Source organism: Macrosteles quadrilineatus, unplaced genomic scaffold (assembly GCF_028750875.1).
Source record: "Macrosteles quadrilineatus isolate MER2022 unplaced genomic scaffold, UCM_ALF_1.0 Scaffold_1__1_contigs__length_201487025, whole genome shotgun sequence".
Lineage (NCBI taxonomy): Eukaryota > Metazoa > Arthropoda > Insecta > Hemiptera > Cicadellidae > Macrosteles > Macrosteles quadrilineatus.
This window is the reverse complement of record NW_026542594.1, coordinates 187,961,062-187,981,817: the sequence shown is the minus strand read 5'-3', so window position 1 is coordinate 187,981,817 and position 20,756 is coordinate 187,961,062. Positions and strand designations below refer to the sequence as shown.

Below are 20,756 nucleotides of genomic sequence, written 5' to 3'. Positions count from 1 at the left end.
TCACTGATTCCAATTTAAATGATCATTTATTCGTTGTAAACTTGTTGGATAAAATAAAATCATCGTAAGAGCTTAATTTTTTTTTACTTTCTACTTCTACCAACTTGTAAGTTAATAACTTAAATAACCCCAACTCATCGTGTTAACAAAACTAAGCGAATTTCAAAACAACGAAAAAGCGAACAAGTCTTGCGATTTCCGTTAACTTTTATCTTAGATTAAAACTTTTAACAACTACAGTTTGGAACTCAAGTTTGGAATCTGATTTGGCCAAATTATTCTACTCATTGCAAACTGGAAAGAAATCTTCAGCGATCGTTTCGGACTCACTTCAATTACAACTGAATTGTTTACGGAAGATAATTTAAATAATTTGTTCGTCTTATTTTACACATGGAAGCAAATTTGCACCAATTACTTGAAACTTAGATCAAAATGTAGAACAGCCAAAGTAGGAACTATATCATAATCTTTCTCTTCAATTTTGATAGAAATTATTTGTCTCTTAATACCATATTTATTATTTATAATGCATGTCAAGATTTTGTTGTTCGAATATTAATGCTACAATGTAACTGGGTTTATCCTGTTTTGCAGCATTGTAATAAAAGAAATAAATAAATAAATCATATTGTATCAATAACTTGCAATCGATTAGAAAAAATGCAGGAGTACTCGAAGTAGTGTATATCAAGTTTTTATCCACTTCAAAGAAGTAATGCAATATCTGTTTAGCAAAACATTTTAGTCTACGACAAATATTTCTAACAGTACAGTTTATTTAAAATCAATTCAATAAAATAGTATAGAGGTTTGCCTCGTTTGAAAACCATCACCGTTGTCTACAATTAGTTTTACTCCAAGGCTCAAAAAGTTTTAATTTAAACGATTTTATTTTGACAAATCAAGTAGGTACGAAATGTGTCGAAACTATTTTTGTCTTCATCCACTCCATTCATCTTTAAATAGTAAATCCAATTTTTGTTAACAGATAAATAGTATTTATTATTTGCTCTATTCACTCGATTTTTCGGTTGGTATTAAATAATCTCGTGTAAAACGAACTCCAACGATAGTTTTAACTGTGACTATCAAACATTTAATTTATACGTGAAAAATACCACCTGATTTTGTTGCTAGCTAGAAATCAGCTGAGCGTCCAAACAATTACGTAATCTCATTGTTGTTATTGCATCGAATGAGATGTGAAATCGTAGATGCCGTAGAATGTAGACGGGACCAGAGTTGGTGTAATCTAATAATGATGCAATCAGCTGATCAGCTGACAGTTCTGACGTCATGTCGGAGACATAATGGAGGTTGTAGATGCACCAGAGATGGAACGAACGTTCCAGGGTAAAATAATGTTGAAGCGTTCATACAATTTATAACAAGGCAGTTAAGTAAAGACACTTTTTGATCTTAGCAAAATTACTATTCTAGTTGTATTCAAGTGGAAGACATTTGGTGGAAATAGTTGGACACACTCATAACACGTACCATGGTTAGTCGCCCTTTAACTGCGTCACAACGCTTCTTGAACTACTGTCAGGATTAGATTAGATGTAATCTATAAACTTGGAATGATCTAGTCTAAGAAGACTTTCTTGACATAGTGTTTGCCTTGTTAATGCGAGTGATATAAATTGGCCGTTTAATAAAATTTATTTATTTATTTTAGTCAATAAAGTCTAAATTTTTTTCGCCAACAAAACATCTTATTTTCTTCCCTGTAGCAGAAAATGCAAGCAGTCCTTAAATCCAATGTTTTAAAATAGAAAATAAAACCAAAAAGTCTGAGTAAATATCTTCGTGAAAAGCCAATCAGGCTAATGGACATTCGCTTAGTCTGCAGGTTTGCTGCGACGGGGTACGTATTCTGATTACTTCTGGGTGCACTAAAGTCGTCCAAACCAACCCTGTTATTTCAGGGTCTATTTTACGATTGGTAATGTACCAAGTACCAAATAATGTACCAAGTACCAAATACTGTACCAAGAGACCGTTTTGTTGTTTGGTATTTCGTCTCTTGTTTTCCAGCCAATTTTAAAACTATCCATATATTAATAGGCAAGCATGTTTCTTTAAAACTTTTTTTCTCAGCTCGTGTGCATCACAGGGAAAATATACGCATACTATTAGAAAGATATTTACCTGTAGATGTGCAGAATACCTTTATAAATTAAAATAGGCTCAAAAATAAATACAAAAATTAATTTGAAATTACAAAAAAAAAAACTAAAAAGGGCCTTATGGGTTGTCATGCTGGTGACGTAATAACAACAAAATATAAACAAAAAATCAATACAAATGGAAGAAATTACAATCACATGTTTTATTTACAGCGTGGGGTGAAAATAGAGAAGCATGTACATTAGATATTTTTGGTCAAGTTTTCGGCCACTAGTTTAATTAAATACTACAATCCATTTATGAACAAGCTTATTCTGTGGTATTACTAAAAAGTATAGCAAAATCATACATCCAAAGATACAAAAATAATAGTCGACAGGGATGAAACTCAAAAAGATTAAATTCACGAATCCAAGTTTTATCAAACAAGTTTCACATTGCATATGAAAAGTCTATATAAAATTATTCCGACTTGAACCGATGCTAAGATTACACGATGGACCTTCCCAGAGGTAACTCGGTATTTTTTCAGTCAACAAAGTTTTTCCACGTGTAATTAGTGTTGAACACAACACACAACTCGGGCTCAACACACATACACACACACACACAAACATGGTGCAATTAAAACTGGACCCTGCGGTGACAGAACTTCAATCACACGGGAATTACATCTACATTGTGTACTGACATTTTGTGATGCTCGTAGAAACGAATTGAGAGTAACTTGTCACTAACAACATCTACACTACCACTCTACCTTAAAACTCTACCTTACACACTACCTTAATTCAGTGAGGTAAATATTTATAATCGCAAGGAAAACAAATGTTAAACAACTACTACTAACTGTTAATACTGTTCGATGAAATGGCGACCATACATAGTAGGTATTTTAAGCCAAGTATGAATGGAGATGAGTGGCGCGATCTTGTAGTCTTGTTAGTGACTAAGCCCGACATTCCTTAGACACAGCTGTTAATTAATAGCCCATACAGCTAATGGCAACTTAGGGACCTACAGTTTATAGTGGAATCCGAACCTCAATTTTTGTTTTGGTATATACGAATTGGTCTAATTTTCAGGATAGTACTGCGGATAGTCGTAGTACTCACTCGAGCGGACGTTAATCCACACCAGGGAGTATCATATCCGCAGTGCATGCCTATAAATATCCACAATTCGTGACCTCCTCTTAGCTGGATTACAGGACGACGCCACCCGTCCCAGTCAGCATAACATAAGTAATCTGTCCAATTATAACTTTATTTGGTCGATCAATGCATTGTACGTGTTAAAACCGTTTTGGCTGCAGAATTATTAATAGTTCCCTTTGTTAATTTCTTCGTTCACTGATTTCGAGAAATAGTTCCGAACAAACATAAAATCATTGGTGTGTAGTGTATTGTTATTTCAATGTATTTTGTTACCGATCGTGTTGCATATTACTACAGCATTATTTCTTCAACAGTGTTAAGGTAAATTCAAATTTAAAGTTTATTTTAGTGATTTGAACAGAAAGTTGTTGATTGCGTTGGCGGAGTTATATCTGATGCATGTAACTTTCTTCAAACGACATCAATAATTTTAGCCTTAGTGATGAAACTTTCCATTGCAGAATACTGAAGGAATTATTTTACAGTTTTAACGTTATCACAAAACATTAGTCAATGTAATTCAACTTTGTTAATGAATGTAAAACCGAAACTGAAAATAATTTTATAAAACATTAGTTTTGTTGTGATTTGTTTCAATTTTAATCATATGCTTCTTACAAATACCCTATATTTTTATTGCATGTTCATGAAAATTTCAAATAACCGGAATATCTCTTAAGTAAAATTAATGATCCAACAAAAGGCTTTGAACATATTAAATACGACTTTGTCATAAATTTTAAAAGGTGAGGTAAGGCAATAAGGAATGTATGAAAAGAGTAAGAGAGGGATGGAAGTCGCTATTGAGCAGGTGAGTAATGAACAGATGCGCTAAAGATGACCCAGATTTCGTCAATGGAAATCCGACCATGTCTTTTCTTTCCAATTCCTAAGACATTTCTCCCCCTCCTTCCTAAAGCATCAAATTATCAAGCAGCTTATTTTTCCAAGTACTTATTAAAACCAGCCGTAAAATATTTTCCTCTAACATATCTATACAAGTTTACAGTAATGGTTATAATATAACTAAATATACTATCGGGGAACGCGATTAGTTTTACTTTTTCAAAAATCTGACGGAGAGCGTTAGAATTGAGCTGTAGAAAACACAACTATACACATTTCGGGGTTCTCATTGTTTCCTGCTGTGGATACAGCTTTTAAGCACTAAACCTCGGGGTAAATATTCAAAATGGCGGCCGCGGCGAGTTTCATTCACTTCCGGTTGCGTTTAATCCCTTCTTCAATAAAGTCTGTTCTAGTTGAGCTCAATCATCATTTGGTATGGTTTATGGTTAGAATGGAGAGATGAAAATTATCATCGATTTAGTATGCTGTATTGTGAGTTTTTAATTAATGGTAATCATGAGCCATTTTTGTGAAAATCATGTTTTTCTCTCCTTTTATGGAATTTAATGGGAAAATCATCATTATAATAACATTTTCCATAAATAAAAATGTCCATTGATATTTATTGGTTAGCACCCATACACAAAATGTAAGTGGACACAGGTGTTGTATGTTTGTTGGTTTTCCTATTCAACAATACTCTAACATTGTTTGTGATGTGCAAAGCCAGCCAATGATACTGGTTGTGGGGATTGCTATAGTAGTTCATCAAGGGTTGTGGGATTGGGATTTAATGTTGCCTACCTAGCTAATGAATTCCCAACACTAATCCTACCCTTGATTCTAGAGCAGTTCTCATAGACACAAGCTTGCTTGTTTATTAACAGTTGAAACTATTAGAGCAATTTGTTTCAGTAATTGAAGCAGTGACAATATTTCTTCAGATAAAATAATCATAATACAATATTGGATTAGTTTGCTAAGCTAACAATACAACCCTTGTGGTAAAGTTAGCGGTTAATTTTGTAACAGCCATATTGCTAAGGACAGTTCCGCTTATCTTCCGTCCCAGTAAGTTTAAGATGTTTAGCCTAATAGGATAAGACGCAAGTTCACCACTTAGGAAAGTTTATTAATTAAACTTTTTGTTGTATCCTCATAACTCAGTGCTAAATGAAAATCATCGAGCGAGAACATCGAGGGCAAGCGTGAACCTTGAATCTGTTATTTTCATCTTTAGTTAATTGCATATACTTTTTTAACATGTTTACTCATTAGCAATGAATATATATCTAGGAGTTTCGGAAGGTATTGTAAATAGTTTCATAATATTATGAACCCCTTGATAGAAGACACAATTTTTAAACGCTCGACAACCTAACCAGAATCCTATAATCTTAAATTCAAAACCTTTAATATATTTTTTTTTATCTTTCTACATAAGGGGGATGTAAAAGGGGGGGGGGAGGGTAATGTCGAACAATGATTATGATTTACAGTCAAATTACATTGGAAACTCCAGCTTACATTTACCATAACTATCTTGTATTCACTTGGTGAGCACTTTGGGAATCAAAACTCAAAACAGTTTTAATCGCAGATTGCATCAAATCAACAGACAAAATTATACAAGTTTTAACAGCACAAGTTGCTTCTCAAATGTTCTGTCTTCAATAGCCTGTTGTCCCTTTAGTATTTAACCCCCACTTTTCCATTAAAAGCCTCATTGTCTTTTGAACCAAATAACTCTTCAATCCATCTTGGAAGTTTTAGTTGGGACTAGAATTTCTTTTTGTTTTTATGTCTGGTTCTTTTTGTTAGTATTTCTTTTTGTTGAAATTCACTTCATTTTGAATCCCCTATGTTCATCTAAACACAACACACTTTGTATAGTTGAGATCAAGTTTCAATTAAAAGGGTTGATATTATGCTTTTGTCACACAACTCAAATATACTTCTACAAGAGGGACTATGGTTGGATGAATTTATAACAAATATTTGTGTATGGACAGCTTAACACAATTATACGATTAATTCTGTGCATTTGAGATGGTTATAGCATTTCTACACTGTTCACATGAATAACAAAATCAAACCTTACACGTTTATACAATTGTTATCAACAAAAACAGCTGAATACTGTACCAGACACGCTGATCTCTGAGAGAACAGTGAGCTAGATATATACTTGGGGTTAGTGTCTAGACTGTGTAAGTACGATCAATGACCAATAGAGCATTCTTTCATCTCAGCAGCTCTGTGTAGATCAAGAGCTTGAATGTTGTCTTGGTCAAGTCTTCAACCCGAGAAGTTAAGCCTGTCAGAAGAAAAGAGATTGGTGCGAAAATTTCACATAAAATTAACAATGGGCGGTTCAGGTGGGATAGATTATTGCCACTTTTAATATCTGTTTTGTTTAGTTGATATTTGTGTTTGTTTCAGGATACGACCTCATAGAATGGCTGATGGAACGCCTCAACATCGAAGAGTCTGGTAAGTGTTTTACTTAAATAATTACGCTACGAGGGCGGGAATCGGTACTAAAAAGTTGTTAAGGAAATTTGATGCTCCCGCCAAGTACGATTGCGTTTAGTAGGTTGGTTTCTGTAAAACGGTCGATCTCTGGTGATAGCTGTTGCCATTTGCCAGATGTGTTTACAGAAAAGTGGTTTGACATAGAAAATGTGCGCTAGTGGCTTGGGAAATGTGTAACAGTCTGAGCAGTGTTCGGACAAACGAGCCAGATGCACGTGTCATCAGTTTCCATCGTACAGTAATGGAATTTGAGGCATGTTTGCTTGCAGATCAGCGTCTTTCAGACTTCCAGTGCTGACTATAGTCTTATAGAAGCCTCTTGCTAGTTCAATAATCTCTCTCAATCAGTCACACCACGATCCGCATGCGGAATCCCTTTAAGTTTCGGCAAATGCAATTGATGAACTCAAGAACAACGTACAGCAGTCACCCTACACCACGAGAAACATCGTGCAATGATTTGTTCGCCTCAGAACTCCCTCCCTCCCCCCCCCCCCTTGAAACACATTTTCTACGTCCAAACACTTTACTCCATTCAATTCCGTCAAGTAGCGGTTATGACTACTGAGACCAAAGAAATCACGGAGAACGTGGTTTTAACTTAGCGGGGAACTCAGCAATGGCTTTTTTTGAAAGTTTTTCCAGACTAATCGTCCCACAGGGTGGGAATCAGCTAGACTAGAATAGTAGGAAGTTAAGTTAAATGATGGTCTGAAATTGTTTGCTTGATTGCGTCGAGAGCTTGAAGGAGACCTTTTACGGACAGTCCTTGTATATTACTAGAAACATGTATGGTTAGTGCAAACATTCACAGTAAGCAGAGGTGTTGAGGCAGCCTCTTAACATTTAAATCACCAATTTAACCCTCATTTCCCAGTAATGTGTTTGCATTTGCTTTGACAAATGAACCTCATTTTGGAGAGACGGAAAGACAGAATAAATCATCAGCTGATTCATGTCGCCTCTTCCTGTGCGGGGCAATTCTGCGTGTTTCCTCAAGAAATGTGTTTCTGTAAGTAATGGGGCAAATAATACAGATGTTATTTCACGAGTTAAATAACCCTGCACATGACATGAATAAGTTTTTTGTTACAATTATGCTGAAACTAAACACATAATGCTGAGCATTTATTTTATAATGAGTAGTTTTACTAGAGAAAATTTACATAAACATTTGTTTCAGGAAAACTGACTTATTAAATCAAACATAACAGATCCCACACCATTATTTTAATGGTATTTGTAAAAAAAATACCTAAGAGCAAAACAGTAAATTTATGAAGCTGAGCTTGGTTCTTCCTGTTGTGTTCTTTTAATCTACATATGGGATGTAGATCAGCCCAGTCTAAAAATCTGTCATACCTCTGAACTTCTCAGGAAAAAGTATGAAGCAGTGTTTTCCTTGGAATAAATAATTATAATTTTGTACACACAAAAAGATTTCTGATACACAACTAAAACATCATAGACACATTTTAGAGCAAAGTAATGGTTTACTGGCAGAAAGAGACTCGAGGGTTTTACAATTAAGCGTTGTAAAATGTACAGTTATGTAACAATTCATAAATGATTAGACAAACTACTATTTTAGAATTTAGAGAAACTTATAATGAAACAACAGAGTTTATTAGTTTCACGAATATAATAGGTACTTGTAGTTTATTTATTTCAGTTAAGCAACTTTTGGTATGAATAGATTTTGTTTATATTAAAATTTGGGAGGAACGACTATGTGACCCAATGCTTCATGGAAACTATTCCTGTTTAATTTTAAAATACAAATATAACTTTAGTCAAGTATACAATGATGTGAGAAGGGAATGAAACTGTTACTGTTGGTAGGTAGCATTGTTTGAGAGAAGTAATGGAGTTTCCATGTATTCACATGCAGATCTTCTGTAATGAATAAGCAGTTAAAGCAACATTAGCAGATGTAGGAGTCATTACAGTGTTATTTATTTATTTAAAAAGCTGTAGAAAATTTGAAAATGAAAAAGAATACAGAAAATGAAATGCGTAGGTTTTCAGGATAAGGATTAAGCTCAGGATAGGGTTCAGATTCAGATTCAGGTTAGGGTGTCCTTTGGGTTGCACTCAACAATAGAAGATGTTAGTCTCAAAATATTTGAGAACAAAATAAGTTGATTGTCTTATTGAACAAAGACATATTATTTATAATATTATAATAGTTGTTTCGGATTAAGAATTTTTTTTGTCTCATATTTAAAAAATGAATTTTTATTAGTTGTATAGTAGTTGATCCACCTAAGTGCTCCCTCGGCAATGTGTGACACCTATATTCATTCTTGCATTATCATATTTATTCATTATTGTAGCCCTCAGAATTTCTGAATTATAAAGTAATCAACGTAAAACCAGTCCTCCAAAAAAGGAATTGAACCAACTGAAGGTAAAACCTTGACTAGGACTAGGGTCAACCCTTGAGCCAGCCGTACTGGTTTAGCAAACAGACTATAGGCTCAGACTTGCTTTACCCCTCAAATTTAATGAATAACATTACTGAAAATTAAATCAAACTAGCGGCAACCTCCTTCTCTCAGACTTATTAACCACTTTTCTCCTGTTGTAGTTTGGTTACTTGTAACTATTTCTGTTGCAGTAGAGGCGGTCCATCTAGCCAACCAACTCTGTCAATACGGTTACTTCTTCCCCGTCAGCGACTCCAAGAACCTTGTAGTCAAAGATGACAGTTCCCTCTACAGGTTTCAGGTCTGTATCATAGTATTCGGCTAATTTTTTTTAATTGGATTTTTACAACACCGACAAACCGTGTGTATTTTAAGGTAAAGATGAATGTTGACTGAATATAGCTTTGTTACTATAAGATCAGCTGTATCTTTAACTAGGATCATTTATTAAAAGCCTAATAGTCATGAAACAGCTGGGTCCGGTTTCAAATCACGGAAAAGATTTTGAATTTCCTCAGGATAGATCCAGGAAAAAACTGATTACTAGGCACACAGTATTCAGATTCAGCCACCCAGCTATACCTTACTTCAAACACACATTATTACAGAAGCCATCAAACGGCGTAGTAACAAATCTACTTAACGCGTCTCACATCATTTTACACTCACCATTTGTTTTATATTCAGCTTAAAATACGAGCCACTGTTTTGAACTAGGCTATAGAATTGAAAATGGAATTATAACAATCTCAGAATCTGATTTTCTTTCAAAAAAGTCTTAGACATTCAGGTACAGAAATATTGGTAAAGCTTTTAGTCTAAATTTATGATGTAAACTAACGAGAAATCATTACCTTTTGAACGAGAACTCGATTCAAAGCGCAAAGCTGTAATTTATAAGACAGATCAGTCAAAGCGTCAGCCAGCTCAGATTGATTGAATACAATCAATCCGACATTAAACCTCATTAGAAGTTGTAGCACTTAAGCCCTGATGTATATTGGCAATCTACATAAACCTCAAAATAATTACTGAGCTGTATAAATCATATGCATCATAGAGTATTGTGATCAAGTTAAATGTAATGTTATTTCCTCATTTCTGACTTATCACAATAATTTTGACTTCATTTCCGGTTCAAGATGCAGGCCAAAGTCTGAAACCGCTTTATCCAGATTTGTTGAATTATTTCACACCACAATAAGTTGTTTTATTCAGATATCTTAAATGACCAAGCACCTACCTAAATGCCTGCTGTCCACCGATCACCTCCTTTTGAGGAAGGTGACTGATCGGTAGATGTCTTTACTTGTTATTGATGAGTACCAATAAATTCTGTTTTCTATGGACACCAGCTGCCAGAATTTAGCCTATGATTTAAGAAGACCCTATAATCTTTTACTAATGTGGAAAAACTTTGAGTTGTCAATGATAACAATTTATAATTGTAATTTCAATTATGTGCATTGAAAAAATAAATACAGTTTTTGTAATTTTTGCAAAGTATTTTTTTAAGTATATAATAATTTTTTTGTATGCAGTAAAAATCTTACGATCCAGTAGATAATCAGGTTTCCTTTATTGATAAGATTTTCACAATTGACTGGTCATTTTAAAAGCTTATGATGATATAGCATAGAGACGAGTAGTAAGTCAAAAGACAATTTCCTTCAGAGCTTCTTCCTCCTAGCTTTTGATTGATTCCTAGAGTATCCTTTCAAAAGTCCAGACGCTGATCAACTTACTTTATAACAGTTTTAAAATGTGAATTGTAATAGGACAGCTATTTGAAAAAAAAACAACATAGACATAAGGTAAGAATACTGTGATCATCTAAAATAAAACGTATTATATTGTTTTCGTTTAAAACTATGAAAACTGAATTCCTAAAGGGTTTTATTTTCAATCAGAATTGTTGAAAACAGCGTTTCCATAACTGACCCCCGAGCTGTGACATTTCATCTCAGCTTCACGCTCTGGTTGAGCCGCAATCCACAGAGTGGTTCACACTGCGAATGTCATCTTTTGTCCAACCTAGACATAATCTTCGCCTCATTCTTACATTCCAGATAAACTTATCTGTACATTCTGTAGTTGGAAGCTTAACACTGGCCTTGCTGCAAATAGACATTATTGACTAAAACTCCGAAGGGTACTTGTAATATGTTAGACATAACTTATCCTAATCATCGTACAGTACACAGCAACCTCGATTGGCAAGAACATTTTAATAGCGAGATACATTTTGAAATGCCCTTGCATTTGTGAATGATAAAATCCAGTCCAATTAATATAGAAACAGAATTTTATAATAAGCCAAAGTTTGTAATGTATAACTTGATAACAAGATGAATTTTTTCAGCACTTAAGAGATTTTAAGATAAATCTCATTTATTAGTACAACGATTTGTTTTTTTATTAGAAGTAGCTTGTATTCAATATAAATACAGTAAGTTGTTTCTACATTAAAATGTTTTTAATAAATTCTATCAAATATAAATCTATCTCTTAGCCAAGCACAATCACATACATAATTTAATCTAGTCGAACAAAGTTAAAAACACATTTTAATTAGGTACAATTCCAATGTTCAGATTCAATCAGTATTGTTAGTGTAAGCTTGGTCATAGTTATTACCTCAGATACAATTTCAAGGTATGAACACAATGATGATATTGGTTGTTTGATTCAGCTTTGCAACATGGATTTGATTTGACTATTGAAATTGTTTGAAATGTCAGAATCGCACTTTGTTTGCTAGCTTTGTAATTTTGATTGACGATTTAGTAAACTACGAGAGGGACTTGTGCATTTTAGTGTGTTCAAAACTTGTTTCGGAAGAAAAACAAATAACTAAATAATGCAGTAGCCTTTTAATTTTCAAAGATTATTGTGGTGTTTCCTGTAAAACAATCACTAGGTGAATAAAACTAAATTTTGATACTAAATTTTATCAGTACAGTCCACCCTTATTGTACTGTACCTGTTCACCCCTTGCTTTGCTGGATACGTTGTCTCCACACACAGATCTGTTGCCTATGTGGACAGGCTTATGCAAGGTTAAAAGAGGCTGTCAACCTCCAAAAGAAATTAATAACTGATGTTTTATTGTTGTTGTTGTGACTTCAAGCTGATGTTTTGTCGTTGTTGCAGACTCCTTACTACTGGCCTTGGCAACACAGAAGTCCGGACAACGTAGAGTACGCAATCTACCTGTGCAAACGTACGCTACGCAACAAACAGCGCCATGGCTTGGAGGAGTATGAAACTGTGAGTTAAATAGTAAACAATCATGTGATCAGTCATAACAAGTTGTAAGCTTGAGCTTGATTTATAAAATTAGAGGTACCGGTACTCAAATCTAGCAGGTATATACTCAAACCATTGTGATATACAACAAAGGAAACAGAGAGCGCCAAAACCATACCATGCAGCAGTATTTTTTAGGATTTTTTTCACCCTAGAGCGGGAAAGTCCCAAAAGGCTGTACTGTGTTCTCTTTCAAACTATGCATTTTATTTTACATGTGAGTGGAGTTATAACACTCCTGGAGTTTACATTTCATATTTTGTTTTAGTAATCTGTAGATAAAGATGTTTATTAGTTTTTATTATTGTTTTAGGAAGCTCTTGGATCCCTCAAAAAGACTCTTCAAAACAAATGGGACTTCATTTCTATGCAAGCAGAAGAACAGGTGATTATGCAGCCATTAAAATAATGAAACCCACAAGTTTGAATGTTAATATTACTTTTGGATTGTCTTTTCATTACTTCCATCCTCTTTATAATTACTATGTTTGACTAAGTTTTTTTTCCTGACTTAAATAAGAAACAAATGCAATATGAATCTGTCGATTCCAGCAAAGATTTAGTTATCAGTATTACAAATAGCATCATACATTAGTTTTTGGCAATACACGAGATTGGGTAGATGAGTAATTATGGTGCTTACCTTCAGATCTATATCTCGCTGGTTGAGTACTACTGAGAAAAGTCAGCCAAATCTATATATACCTACTAAATTATTAAAGCTAATTTAATTCAAATTGGCATTTTTTCTAAGAAACCTAATTAGTTGATTAGTTCATTAAGGGGTGGTGATACACATTGTGTTTTAAGCTGAATTGCGATTGAAGAGCAACTAGATGACCTATAAGCTTTGTTACCGACTAAAATCAGCTGTTTCTTTATTTAGAATCATTAATGATTGAGGACAGCTGGTCAAAGTTTCACTTTAGATTATTACAGTCCTAATTAAAGTGAAAAACTATACTCTGTTCACAAAATGTAGGCGGTTGTAGGGGAAGAAATCTATCCCCTCCACTTGACCATCTTACCATTAAATCTTGGTATTAACGAATCGGTCTAATTATGATAGCACTGTGCATAGTCGTAGTACTTCACACCAGGGAGTATAAATTTAAATGATTTTAGCCAAGATAAAAAGAGTTTGAGTTTTCTCAAGTCCACAACACGCACCTTCTGATTTCTATGTCCTCTGAGATACCACACTGGAACACAGCGTGAAAGTACTATAGCTAAAGAATTTTAGTTGTTTTTAATGGAAAAGAAATACTGATCGGTCTGATTTTAGGTGCGTCTGGCAAAAGAGAGAAAGAAAGGAGACAAGATAGTGTCAGACAGTCAAGAGCGAGCATACTGGCGGATCCATCGGCCCCCGCCAGGCTTCACCTCCTCCTTGGAGCCGGTCCCCGTCTGCAACCGCGGTGGCTCGGGGTCCAGGCGGCGTCGGACTAGCACAGACGTCCGCAGAGAGGTAGGACTGTTGAACTGTCGTTTAGTTTATTTATCATTGCCACCAGGATTGATTGGGACATGTAACTAACAGGTTACGTACCTTAACATCATTGTCGTAGTCTCAAGTGTCTAGTTTCAAAACATTAAAGTTCTGTTTTAAACCTTGTCATCCTCTTGAGATTAGTTTAACACATTGTTCTTGATACAAAAAAAATTTAATCACATGGACATGTATACATTTAAAAACAAATTTGTCGCCGATCGTAGCACACAATCACAGGCGGTGTTGGAGTTGCGCTGAGTCCGTCATCGTTAACGATTTTACTTTTGTTCCTCATGGATCACAACAGCAACCCTGTGTCATCACTAATATTTTATACATACAGTTAATCACGCAGTTCACCCCTTGCTATGTATGCTTAAAAATGTCCACAGACACAAGATCCATGTGGCTAAAATTTGACTTTACCTTGACAGAACTCAATCGTCATCCCACTGTTGTCAAGAAGCTATAATTATCATAGACTAACCAACACAAGTAAACTTCTCATCCCATTGTAAATTTTGAAGCCTGTTTTTCGTGTCTATTTCATGTCCAGTGACACTGATCTCTATAGTGGATAAAATTTTGTTTCTGTTATTCTAGTGTTAGTTTCAGTGATTTGTGCTTTACTGTTTGGTTATATAACTAGAGGACGAGTTATTGTTTATAATTAGGTTCTTTTATTTATAGTTATACGAGGGGTTTTAAATGACTGAAAGAAACAAATTGTAAACGAAACACAACCTTTATAGTGCACCAGACAGAACTAACAATAAAATTGGTTTCAGCTGTTCCATAAGGATGAGAAATCTACTAACTAAAGGAGTCTGTTTATCTAGATGCTATTATCTCTAAGTTAAAGAGTAGTCACAATTTTTTATCAAAAAGGTCATTGTGTACAAGAGTGAAGCCTGGTTTACACGGGTCGAGTATTTCAGACGAGTTATTCGGCCCAGTTACTAGGCCCAGTTGTTGATTTGTTCAACTCGCCCGGTACTTTACTAGACTGTCTACACGCATTCCTATTTCGAACAGCGACAGTGTAGGCACAGAGAAGTAATTTTTATAATAATTTATCTATGTTCTGTTGTGTAGGGTATTCCGTATACCGTAGCTTTCGTGTTAAATATTTGAGTTTAAAATGGGACTTCAAGAATTTAATGCTGAATTTATAAATTAATTAAATCACTGAATTAGATTATTAGAATTAAAACTGAATCACCCATTAAATTCAGTGGTTGCTTAAAAGTTTTTTTTTGCAAATACGATAGACCAAAGTGGAAGGTGATACGGTATTCTAAAAGAATAAGATTTGTTACAAATTACTATACCGGTACTGCATTTCTTTAAAATAAAATATATAGGCAACCAAAAGTTGCCTCCAAATAAAAAAATGTGAAAACACCGTTTTCAATGTATTTCTGATAAAAAACATTTTAAGGGAGTGAGCTGTCTAACAACCCATTGATTAATGAAATTGTTCCAGTAGAACTGTAGAACTTGAGTTGTACAACAATTTTGAAAACTGAATTTTATAAGAGTGAGTAAATTTACGAACAGGAAGACAATGCAACACAGGGCCAACTCTGTTCAACTGAACCATTGAGTATTGAGGGTGATTAGGCATACACTACTGAACTAACTCCAAACAAGAAAGCGAGCTAATAAAAACGTTTTAAAATGTAAAATTAATATTGATCGTTGTGATCGACTCATTGTCAGCGACCACAAAATAAAAAAAATATTTTTATTCTGTGGTCGCTGGACTCACTTGATAGCAGTAAACAGATGTTTTGCGGGCAAATCGTGGTGGTGGGGGTAGCTACTGGGCCGAGCAACTCGGTTTTCAACTAAATCACTCGACTCGCTCTCAACTGACCTCTTTTTATCAACTCGCCCGTTGCTCGACTCGCCTGCATGTCTACACCAAGCGAGTTAAAGAGCGAGTGGCAACTCGCACACTGACTCGCCCGCCGTACTCGACCCGTGTAAACCAGGCTTGACTGATGTAAATGACTCATTTCTGACCAATACGTTGGCTTTTTAACCAAGTCAAACTGATACCTTGTTGTAAGCTACATCATTTATAATACAAATCAACTATACAGTAACAAAAACTAATGCAGAAAATATAATTTTATACTGTGGCGCTTAACTGTATGTAGCTTATTCACAATTATGTTCTTTTTTGTATAGCCTAGGCTATACAGCTGGTCCTATATAAATGCGATGAAAAGTCAATGGTACCATGATATAATATCATGTATTTTGTTGTGAAAAACTGACGTGTCATATGTTTACTGGTGATGTATCACAATTATGTAAATTCTATGTGACAAATAAACATTTCATTTCAACCAACTGGAGGCCCATGGGGCTAAGATTTAATTTACTGTGGAGTAAAGTGTGCTACTTTAGTATTTGTAGTTAGTGAGACGCCAGATGGAATGCAACAATCGGTTCACTGTCTGTGTAGGTGGAGTTTCCCAGACAGCACACTTTCTCCTCAGGACATCCCACGGATATTGCGACAGGATATGCAAGATATCCCATAGTGGTCCTATGGTCAACTTGGGATATCACAGGATATCCACAGGAATGCCTAATGTCCCCGCCCGGGGATGTCCTACGGATAAGCTCACACGCATATCCGTGGGACATCCGAGGTCATCCCAGGGTAGTCCTCAGGACATTCTCAGGACATATGGTACTACCATGGGATGTCCCTGGGATAAAGTGTGGTCTGGGCCTGAACATAAAAAACACAAAATAATATAGATTTAGTATGAAAAGCTTAATTATAAGTTTAGTAAATTGATTAAACAGTTAATAAACACAAATTTTGAAGAAAAAAACGAGAAAAAAGTTTTTGGCCCAGACAGGTTTCGAACCTGGTACCTTCGCCTTGTGAGCCTCTTACCTTACCTCCTGAGCTATCTGCGCTTGTTGATTATGGGTGTTTTCAAGTGGTTAAAGAGTAGCCGACATGTCCCGGGATGTCATGGGACATTCTGGGATATCCTATGGCATTCGTACATATCCCGGGACTTTACAGGATATCCTGAGGTTAACTTACAAATCCCGGGACATTACGGTATATTGTAGGATATCCTGTGGATTTCGTACTTGTCCCGGGATTTTGCGGGATATCCTGAGGATAGCGCACATATCCCGAGACATTCTCAGGACATATGGGACTACTATAGGATGTCCCTGGGATAAAGTGTGCTGTCTGGGCAGATGGAATGCAACAATCGGTTCACTGTCTGTGTAGGTGGAGTTTCTGCGGGGATGTATGAGTCGGTCGCGCATGAAGGTGTCGCAGGCTCTGGAAGGTCTGATGCAGCATTGTGACACTTATCTGGAGTACGACCCTTTGTTGTCCGGAGCTCAGCCCTCCAACCCGTGGCACTCCGAAGACACTGCGTTCTGGCATTTTAATAGTCCTATGTAAGTATTATTATTTAAACTCAAGAGAAAGTTTGTATACATCAAGTTTAGAATTAAACTATGATATTTTATGTTTTGATGACTGATTTATGATGCTATTTTAATTTACTCAACTTGTAAAATGTATGAAAATGTTTTTTCACCACACTATACCCTATTACCACTATTCACCACTATAATAATGCACACTGATAGTCAACACAACTACAACTTTAAGGTCATGTGAAGAAATAATTTGAGGAATCAGCAAAAATAAAAATAAATAGTTGCTAGAGGCAATGGTGACAATAACACAATTCTATTATTGCAATGCTATGGATTTTGATTGTGTATTTAGAATGCATTCATGTTTTAAGTAAGTAAGCGGACAGCTGATTTTGCGGCCCCGGCCTGTAAAAACCTGCTCGGTCCCCAAATTACGATGACAGCTGGCATGGTCAGCAAAACGTAACTTTCAGCCACCAATTAACGTATGTAATACAGCCAAAAACATCATAGTGTGGTGAAAATGTTTTAAATTTTAAGTTGAATGGCTGCAATAAATCATATTCAATTGAATCAATTGTCTGTGTAGTGTACTCAATTACATGTTTTATCTTATTCTTGGGTATAAAAGCTAAACTTGTAACACCTCTGTCTTTTTGAACTGGCAATACTTTAGCAAACCTAAAGTTCTCACAGTGGTCATAGCGTTTGATGTATTAACTCATTAACTCTGATGATGTTTCCTTAGGCAAAACATATTATGCCAAGTCAAAACAACCTTAAGGAGACATCAAAGTTAAAAATTTGTTTTATGAAAAATATTAATGTCTCTCATCACAAAATATTATGTCATAAAGGGAAACCATATGAACGAAAAAAAAGCATCTTTGACAGAAGTATCTTAGCTAATCCACTGAAATTAGTTTTACAGCTGTTTTAATTTTATCCTAAACCTTTCAATCTTTTACAGTGTAGAAGTGCCTACAGAGAAAAGAGTAAAGAGGTGGGGCCTTTCCATGGAAGACCTAGTGTCGGATCAAACAGGTTTGTTGTATAATTTTAACTACGGTATTTGTAAAAACTACTACAGTAGACTCCCGATATCTACATGAGAATTAACTAGGATAGCAAAAAAATTAAAATTAAAAAAGTTAAATGTACATTATACAGCGACGATGAAAATGTTTAGAATGAAGGCCCATCATCTTGCGGGCAGACTATAAAGTTGCCGTGGTTGACTGACTACACCAACCATTGATATTATATTGTCACCGATAAACCAATGAATTAAAGTTTAACTTGGTGTTTTTTTTTAGATATTTTTGTCCAAATTAATCTTCACTGCATTTACTTAAACCTTTATTAGAGCTTAACTATACATTCAAGTCATAGTTATTGCGAGGACATTTTAGGTTAAGTTTGCGTTCTATTTTGTTCGTCCCGATCACTCAGTTACTCGTTATTGTATAAGCGGGAGTCTTCTATATTGTACAAGTGTGCTACTGTGGTAGTAGTCACCAGAGCTATAGTGTAGCAGCTGGTTTTATTACTTCATGTTTCAACTGTTTTGTTTGTGTTGTGCTAGACCTACTTGTTGCTAGAATATTTCACTTAAATCTTGTTAGCACCAAAAGAATCATGTTCAGTTTTTCACGATGTTGGTTCAAAAACTAATTTACATATTATCAACGAATAATTTAAAATACTAAAACTATTATAGTTCAAATACCGTGATTTTTCATCTAGGAATCCAAGAGTTTACCAATTATCTACGGAAGGAGTACAGCCATGAGAACATTCGGTTTTGGATGGCCGTCAGAGACTTGCGCAGAAGTTCCCATTCACAAATTCCACTAAAGGTTCAGGAAATTTACGAGTAAGTACCTCCTACCTGACTCATTGGAACTTAAGCATAGGAAATAAAATTTGTTACAAATTCCAAAGAAAAGTGCAAGCTTTGTTTTGAAAAATTGTGTAAGTGTCTCGAAGGGTATACGTCTTTGGTTGATCATAAAGCTCGTCCTTAAACTTTTCAGGGAGTTCTTGGCACCTGGCGCGCCTTGTGAGATCAACATCGATGGTAAAACTATGGAGAAAACGCAACAAGAGATGAAGAACCCGACGCGGTGGACGTTTGACTACGCGGCCGAGCATGTGTACACTCTGCTACTCAAGAAAGACTGTTACCCTCGCTTTATACGCTCTGACCACTATAAGAATCTACTTGCTACCGGGGTCCAGCCCTCTGCTAAGAAAAGGTAATTGAAATGCTACCTTTCAACTGTAATGTTCTTAGAAATCACTTTAATTATTAGAAGTTGTAGAACTCCCAATATCCAACTGTGGAGGTTGCTGGTGGGACACCAAGAACCCCCCTGCTAAGAAACCATGTATTCATTTGCAGACTGTGGTCTGTTTAAAGGTCTGCAACCAATCCATGTTTTTCTTTTCCTTGCTTTTACCAATTCGTCATCATAATCCTTATTCGTCTTCAAATAAATAATCCATCAATTTCCTCAATTACATTTTGGATTCTCAATAACAAATTTATTTTTTACCAGGTTTTTTGGCTTCGGAGGCGCTGGAAAAAAGAAGAGTTCAACAAGTGCTGCACCTAACCTGAGCGGGCTGCAAGCGGCCGCAGCAGCTGCGTGTAGTCAAGCGGCAGTGAGCCGAAGACGAGGCAGCGACAGGAGTTTGACGGGGTCGGCGCACGAGCTGGCCGTCAGCGGCATTACTCGGGACCGGGTGGGCCACTCCCACAGCCAAAGTAACCTCAGTGATATTCCATACAGGTGAGGCAACATTCCTACACGAACTTGTCTGCACCTGCACGAACAGCTTACGCTTGATGTGCAATTCAGCACACAACAAACTGTTGTGGTTCTATTTGTAAATACTTTAGCGTGGATGTACAGTTATTTGTGCGACTTATTGCATTGATGGGTTAAACAATGTCATAAGGTTTTTTAAGGTTAAGGATGACATCTAGAGTACAAGCATTAGGTACAAGGGTTTAGGTTTTTGGATTTTTTGAGGATAGTAAGCTTACTTTAATAGGAAAGAACCCAAACTGGCACAAGAAACACAAAGCTTTATACTCTTCAACTCAGTAAAATTTGCTTACGTTTTGTAAATAACTTCTTGATCAGCATTGTACGTGTTATTAGATTTATGGAAAGTAAGTAAAAGAAATGTCTTAACACTTAAAACATGCTTACTGTTACTCACAAGACGGTAAATATACAAAAAAGATGGTAAGTGGAAATCGATCACCACTTACCATCTTTTTTGTATATTTACCGTCTTGTGAGTAACAGTAAGCATGTTTTAAGTGTTATAAGACGTTTCTTTTATTTACTTTCCGTAACGTCTTGTGTATAGTTTAAAGCTTTGTGTTTTTGTGTCAGTTTGAAC

The 20,756-nt window shown here is 35.5% G+C and overlaps 1 protein-coding gene across 1 annotated transcript in view; it reads left to right on the top strand.

Annotated features, from left to right (window-relative positions):
* Window positions 1-20,138, top strand: part of LOC129003361 (regulator of G-protein signaling 7-like) — a 131,988-nt gene extending 111,850 nt beyond the window's left edge. Inside the window, exons 5-14 of the mRNA XM_054431656.1 lie at window positions 6,582-6,632; window positions 9,295-9,404; window positions 12,257-12,373; window positions 12,726-12,797; window positions 13,698-13,880; window positions 17,179-17,354; window positions 18,310-18,383; window positions 19,086-19,215; window positions 19,376-19,597; window positions 19,901-20,138. Coding sequence (XP_054287631.1) covers window positions 6,582-6,632; window positions 9,295-9,404; window positions 12,257-12,373; window positions 12,726-12,797; window positions 13,698-13,880; window positions 17,179-17,354; window positions 18,310-18,383; window positions 19,086-19,215; window positions 19,376-19,597; window positions 19,901-20,138 — 1,373 coding nt within the window. The remainder of the gene's footprint in view (window positions 1-6,581; window positions 6,633-9,294; window positions 9,405-12,256; window positions 12,374-12,725; window positions 12,798-13,697; window positions 13,881-17,178; window positions 17,355-18,309; window positions 18,384-19,085; window positions 19,216-19,375; window positions 19,598-19,900) is intronic.
* The last annotated feature ends 618 nt before the right edge of the window (window positions 20,139-20,756 follow it).